The 7,434-nt window shown below is 38.2% G+C and overlaps 1 protein-coding gene and 1 pseudogene across 1 annotated transcript; both read left to right on the plus strand.

Moving 5' to 3' along the window:
• Nucleotides 1-398: 398 nt before the first annotated feature.
• On the plus strand, nucleotides 399-4,504 carry LOC137137727 (myeloid-associated differentiation marker homolog). The gene is made up of 2 exons (XM_067524368.1): nucleotides 399-549; nucleotides 3,090-4,504. Exon 2 carries the CDS (start codon nucleotides 3,220-3,222, stop codon nucleotides 4,069-4,071), a length of 852 nt encoding a protein of 283 aa, XP_067380469.1. The 5' UTR covers nucleotides 399-549; nucleotides 3,090-3,219; the 3' UTR covers nucleotides 4,072-4,504.
• Nucleotides 4,505-6,638: 2,134 nt separating this feature from the next.
• Nucleotides 6,639-7,434, plus strand: part of LOC137137148 (GTPase IMAP family member 7-like) — a 1,874-nt pseudogene continuing 1,078 nt past the window's right edge.

The raw sequence follows: 7,434 nt of genomic DNA on the forward strand, positions 1-7,434 counted from the left end.
TGTTGTAAGAGCAAAGTCAAAGCAGCATATAACCACATAGTTTCTGTCTTGCAATCACTCATTTTCATCCATAGTGACAGCTTCTTTAAAATAGCTCTAATTAGCTGTATTCTTTTAATTAGATAAAAAAAGATGTATATTAGATTTTGACTTGCATTACTACACATTACATTTTGCAGATTGTGTTGTGACAGTCATCCGCAGAGATGTAAAAATGCTAAATGAATTCACTTGTATATGTTTTTATTGTAGCAGTACAGGAAAAGATGGCCGATGGAAATTTGACACAGTCTCACGGGTATTCATTTATTTATTTTTTAATGATGTGATATGAAAAAAATTTAGAGGGGGATTTGGGATTACCTTACTGGGGCACAGAGGGTTTCAACACTAAACCAAATATGGGCCGTGGTGGGCGTGGAGAAACAAGCTGCTGTGGGGCTTCGAAGAAGGAAACCGGGTGCGATGCGTTTTCCCCTACGGACATTGTTACCTGGAGCTTGACGCTTTTCACAAAATCATGAGAGATATCTCCGTGGCTGAAAATCGGTAAGATCAGTCTTCAGACTTTCTTTATTTTAGACTTTATTTCTTTCATAAAGTTTTGCAGCGAGCGTTTCTCACGGTCTATTTTTTGGAACAGAGCCGTTCATACTGGCACAGCGCTGGGCGCGGTATGTCCGCTATGTGGAATGTAACATTTCGATCACTCATTTAATATGCCAGTTATAATGTGTACGTTTTAGACAATGTAACCATGAAAGTAAATATATAATATATACCCTCTGGTTTCACTGTAATGCTGCCTTCTCTGCTTGCAGATTCTTTTCAAATAGAAAACAACACAAATTTTCTTCACTTAAGATATAAGGTGTGTGTGTGTGTGTGTGTGTGTGTGTGTGTGTGTGTGTGTATATATATATATATATATATATATATATATATATAAAGAGAGAGAGAGAGATATTCAGTAGCAGATATGTTTGTTTATTTAAACCAAACAGCTCTGTAGCATGCATGGCCTGCACATAACCAAACCTAAAGACTCAACCAGTTTCCTGTCAGCGGTAAGTGCATTAGGTCACCCATACCACACAACCACATCTTTCTATGTCCGCTATGTGGAATGTAACATTTCGATCACTCATTTAATATGCCAGTTATAATGTGTACGTTTTAGACAATGTAACCATGAAAGTAAATATATAATATATACCCTCTGGTTTCACTGTAATGCTGCCTTCTCTGCTTGCAGATTCTTTTCAAATAGAAAACAACACAAATTTTCTTCACTTAAGATATAAGGTGTGTGTGTGTGTGTGTGTGTGTGTGTGTGTGTATATATATATATATATATATATATATATATATATATATATATATATAAAGAGAGAGAGAGAGATATTCAGTAGCAGATATGTTTGTTTATTTAAACCAAACAGCTCTGTAGCATGCATGGCCATCACATAACCAAACCTAAAGACTCAACCAGTTTCCTGTCAGCGGTAAGTGCATTAGGTCACCCATACCACACAACCACATCTTTCTAAATACGATTCTGAAGAGTTGCTTCTTTGATTTACATACAATTTATATACAAGGTTGTGTTGAACAAGAGGGTTTTTTTAAAAAAAAAATATGTATAGACTCAGACTACAGCTGAAAAGATGTCATTCTACCTTCAGCTGTTATTACCAGTTGTCTGACTAAGAGGATCATTTGGGTTGTGTTGTCAGGGTTGGTTTCTGCAGATGTGCCATTAGCTCTTCAGATTTGCTTCCTGTGCATGAGCCTTGTTACACACAACAGGAAGGGTGGGAGTTAATGGCTAACGAAGTTAACTACGTTCAAGGTTTGCATTGGCAGAATAACAGAATGTGTTTCTGTATTTTAACATACAAGTTAAAATACATAAATTCTGAATGTTTTGACTGAATCTGATGAGGAAATGCAGTCCCAGTAAAAAAAAGGGAACTCTCCCACACTAACGCACTTTCTGTCAAACAATCATAATTGTTACCACATGTTGGATAAACCTACCTTCAGACCTTCTCCCTATATGTTAAGCGCATTTAACCTGTGAAAGAAACAGAATCCGCCCTGTTTTCTTTTAGAAATGCCTGAGAATTTGGACAAAAGTCTTGATAATATGCAGCATGCAGAGCAACTGGGTTGCATATTTCCAAATAAATAAATAAAAAATTCATGAGAACAGGAAATGATTGTACAATCAACCACCAAGCTTGTACTTGCCTAAATGGGGTTATCTCTTTTCTCTTAGCTGCTCACATTTTTCTAAAGCATAATGCAATTATGCATTAGATTACCAGGGACAAATATAAAGTTCATCACTATTTAATAGTTAAAAAGTTAGTATGTTGCAGAAGCTCCCTAAACATTTTTACTTCCTAATTTAAAACCATGACTAACCAGACCGGAGCGCAGGCCTTTTTTATTGTAGTTGCCCTTTAGAAAATTCCCAAGGTGCCTTCCACTATTTGCACCTTATTAATAGATTGACGATTTCATGAAATGTTTAAAAGTTGATTTTCTTTTTTCCACCGGTTGTTTACTATATGAAATGATGCAGTTTGGACAACACAGGGCAACAATGTCCAGCTGTGTAGTATACAATGAAGGTACACAGACACACGCACCCACACACACATTAGACATACTGTATGGCTTTTCCATTTGACACTAAGGGACTTTCCAATGCTAACATCCATTTCCTTTACATCCACCCTGCACAGGTCAACCACTATTCATCACACATTCCTCAATATTTACATACGTTTTTAGTTTGCGTGTCAGTAAGAGTGGAATACACCTGTTGACAGGTAAACTAGTAGCTGTAACAGTCGACTCACAGGATTTACATTTTTATGTAGAAAACTCTTTAGGACAGAGGTGAGCTTTAGGTGTCTTTTTGCAGAGAACAGGATTATAGTTAAGAGTGGACACTGGACAATGCATTTTTTCATTTCTCATTTATAAAAGGATGTATTAATAAGTGAAGGTGGGGGTGCAGCAATTGATTTTATGTCACTTCTGATAACTAATCTCTTCGTTATCTTTTTTTTTTGCAGACTCTGACAAAGATCAGCAGAATATGTGACAAGCAGCTAATACTGGAACTCACATTCAGTATTAACGACTCCTCTTTTTCCCTTGGTGGACTAAGGAATCTATTTTCAGCCCCTTGCCTGCTGTCCCATCATGCCACTGATCACTTTTCCCAATTCCCAGTTGCTATGGGTGCGTGTAGCTGCCCTGCTGTTCACCTGTGTGGCGTTCAGTGTCGTAGCACATGGAGGCTTACTGCCCAGTGAAGGCATGGCTGACTGGTGCATCTTCTGCTGGGCGTTCAGCTTCGCCTGCACCCTGCTGGTCCTGCTCGTGGAGCAGTTTGGCCTCCAGGCCCGAGCCCCTGTGTCCTGGACCAATTTCCCCATTACTATCGCCTGCTACGGTGCCCTCCTCTGCCTCTCTGCCTCTGTCATCTTTCCACTCTTTTACATCAAGGACAAGTCGTACAGAAGTGAGGTCCGTGACTATCGCATTGCCTCCACAGTCTTCTCCTGCCTGGCAGCAGTGGCCTACATGGGGGAGGTGAGCCTGTCTAAAGCGAGGCCAGGAGAAGTGGCTGGTTATATGGCTACAGCACCTGGCCTGTTGAAAGTGTGCCAGACCTTTGTAGCCTGTGTTATCTTCATCCTGGTCAGCAATCCTGTGCTGTATGACAGTCATGCAGGTCTTAAGTGGTGCATGGCAGTATACTGCATCTGCTTCATCCTTTCCATGGCTGTTGTGGTGCTGTGTGTGGGAGAGTGCACCGGCTGTCTCCCCATCCCCTTCTCCAAGTTCCTGTCAGCATATGGCCTCCTGGCGGTTATCATGTACTTCACTGCTACAATCATCTGGCCTGTGTTCCAGTTTGAAAAACAAATCTATAGAGATAGCCAAAGAGAATCACGTAAGATCGCTGTGTCCGTGCTCACTGCCCTCAACTTCCTGCTTTATCTCGCTGACCTGGCCTACAGTGCCAGGCTGGTGTTTGTTAGTGCCTGAGAATAAAAGAAATGAAGAGTATAAAATGCTCAAATTAAATGTCCTATTGATACTAGGGAAAATGCATAAGTCAAAAGCTCACATAATTAACATGCATTTCACGTACTTGCTTATGGCCGTGCATCTGCAACGACAGTAGCGACAGTTTTGACTTCTACTGTGAATTTCCTGATTGGATAGGTGTGCTACACTAATGGAAGATACAAATGTGGGATTTTACTTGATGGTGTGACAACAATAAAAATCCACTGAGGTCAAACACACAGAACAACACAGAAAGCAAAAGAATAATAAATTGTTTCTTTTTTATGGTAGGAAAATTTTTCATCTGACGCCCACAGGCATTCTTTTGTAAAAAAGAAAATTACATGGACACTTTTATTTCATTCAATTTTTTTGTTAACAAGATTTTGATAATAAAACTTTAGCTGTCGTTTGTGTCTTTTCAGTGTTGAATAATTTGGAGCCTAATTTTAGCAAATAAAGTTTTTACTCAAACCAATGACTATTGTGTAAACAGCATATGTGCAATAGACATCAGTCATTCTGCTTTACATTTGGGTGCAAACGTTTGCATCCTATTATTTGAAAATATCAAAAACAGTAAAGCAAAGGTTTAGTTTATCATAAACATCATATGTATTGCACAGATTTGCGTTTCAGTTGAGTTTATTTTGATTCATTTATTAAGTGGAATGCAAACCTTCGCAATGATATAACTCACTATGTCATTTATTGTCAAATCTAGCAACAGACTGAATTCTTTTTCTTTTTGGCTGTTCACTCTCAGGGGCCACCACAGCGAATCTTCTGCCTCCATCTAACCCTTTCCAGAGTGACTTCTTTTTCTCTAATTATTACCTTTCTCCAATTAAAATAAGCTAAATAACTGATTACAAGATTGAAATTGTTACATAATACTTTTGACCTTTTCTACAAACCATTTAGTCCATGTCTGTATTTGAGCTACATGGAGAAGGACTTACAGAAGCAAAGCGAGTGTATAAAGTATTATTTTCCATTGAATAGGTTTATTCATTTGTAATATGTTGTACGGTTTGTTTTTAACTTCTATTTTAATCAATTTGTTCCTGTGATTGGATGTCTTATATATATATATTATGACCCCACACCAAACAGGTCAAACATTTCCAGATATTTGTCTGTATAGAAGTTTGACAGGAGATGTAGCTGTAGCTCTACGCCATACGCCCCAGAAAAAGTCCAAGAGGCCAACATTTGGAAAAATCTTGTTTTGTAATCTCTGAAATCACTTCCACACTTTTACACGAACAGAAAGTGAAATTAACACAGAAATAAAAGCAGGATGGGGCACAGCAGAGGAGAAAAGACCCAAAGAGGAGGTGGGATGAGTGCTGTGAACCATTTTATTCTTCTGTTAACAACATGGAAGCTTAGATTTGAGTCTTTCTTTAAGTAATTATATGTTAAACCTAAATGTATATTACTGTAACATGACTACACTGTTGGTTGATTTCACCAAATGACTTGAAACATGCTCTAGATGAAATATTGTAATCAGCAGGGATAAACACCTGGCTTCTCTCGCAAGCACCGAATCTTTCTCCAAATCACTTCCTTGTTGTGTCATAGTTCCTCTCTCTGTCTGAGCTGGCAGACCAGTGGACCATCACTGTTGTTACTGTGGAAATGTCTCCATCTATAGGTCCTCCGAAACGTTGTCGTGGGAGTTGCTCTGTGTGTGTTGTGACCGATAATATCAGCTACAGCTCGACTCCAAAAGCGACTGGATTGATGTGTTAGCTTGCTAACAGCAAGACGTAGCTATGGACATAGTTTGATTTTTTTTTTTTTTTTTAACTCAGCAGCCCCCCGCACAAACTGATACAGCAGCAGCATGTATCGGCGAAAAAGCGGAAATCTTCTGCTTTGTGAAGTGAAACATACTACTGCAGTGATTTGCTGTGATGACTGGCTTGATGGATTGTTGCCGGCTATCTGGCTAACGTTAGCCGCAGTTAGCTGGCTAATTAGCATTAGCTGGTTACACAGCGCTGGAGCAGAGGGACTGCGACTGCTGCCACCTGCAGAGGGGTTCTGTTCACTTCAAATAGTAAATAAAATGTGCTGCTTTTGTATGTTGTAATAAAAGAAATGTCAAAACCAAGTCAAAGGATGTTTTTTTTCATAGTTATTAAGTTATATCACAATATTTTACAATTATGGACATGATGAATTTGATAAATGGCAATAAGTAGCACTTACAGTATTTTAGGCTAACAAAATGTTACTGTTAACTTGCATGATCTAAATTAATGTAAAATGAACATTTCTGAAAATTATGTATTATGTAAGATGGTAAGTCATCAGTATGTTTGTATATGTGTATTACATTAGAGAGCAGAAATTGTATTGTCCTACTGTATGTAAACCTGCAGCCCAAACCCTTTCAGTCAACCAAATCAAATTAAGTTTTCTTATACAGCCCAAAATTGCAATTTTGCTTTTAAGGGGCTTTACAATCTATACTATTAATTCCATTCTGGGCTATCTCTGACTGTATGGACAAGCTAAATTGTGTCTTCATGTTGGCACTAGACCAAAGGTCAGAGCATTTTACTCAAAGCCACAAAAGTAAAACTCATGGAGACACAGAACACCTGACATACATTTGTGTGCAGTATTTGCTTTGACCATCCCATCCCCAGCGATGCAGTGCTGGTCCAAGCCCGGTAGAAATTGGGGAGGGTTGCGTCAGGAAGGGCATCCGGCGTAAAAACTGTGCCAAATCAACATGCGGACAATGATCCGCTGTGGCGACCCTGAACTCACGGGATAAGCCGAAAGGAGAGTAGATTTGCTTTGACCATCCAGGGGCAGACACAAACTATGTGGTAATTATACAGTACATTGTTATTTTTGTTTTATAATACAAATGTGTAAGAAAAAGAGAAAGTGAACATTAAAGACAGGGAAATGTGACACAATCAACAATTAGAACAATGGCAAAAGATAAAGGAGGCCTACAAGTAACTGAGAATGAGTCACATGTTTGATGTTTGTGACTCAAGCATTGTGTTGATTAATAATCTTTACAATATTTATAGAGTAATAAAATTATGGTATAAAGTTAAAGTTCATTTTCTGTTTTCTGCAAACGTGTTGCTTTCTTATTTTTGAGCATCTGTGTATCTTATATATATGAAAAACATTTTATTATCAAAGCTAATGTATTATAAAACATAAAATTAATTAGCTCTTACTGATATAATGTCATTGACTAACCTCCCATCTTATCATCTGATGCACTTTCATTGTACACCTCATATGTATAAAAACGAAATAAAGCACTTTACTAAGTTTACTTTATTGTGGTGTAGC

This window comes from Channa argus, chromosome 12 (genome assembly GCF_033026475.1).
Source record: "Channa argus isolate prfri chromosome 12, Channa argus male v1.0, whole genome shotgun sequence".
NCBI lineage: Eukaryota > Metazoa > Chordata > Actinopteri > Anabantiformes > Channidae > Channa > Channa argus.

Excerpts from the sequence above, each read along its gene's own strand:
- LOC137137727 (XM_067524368.1), top strand. The coding sequence starts at position 3,220 with ATGCCACTGATCACTTTTCCCAATTCCCAGTTGCTATGGGTGCGTGTA.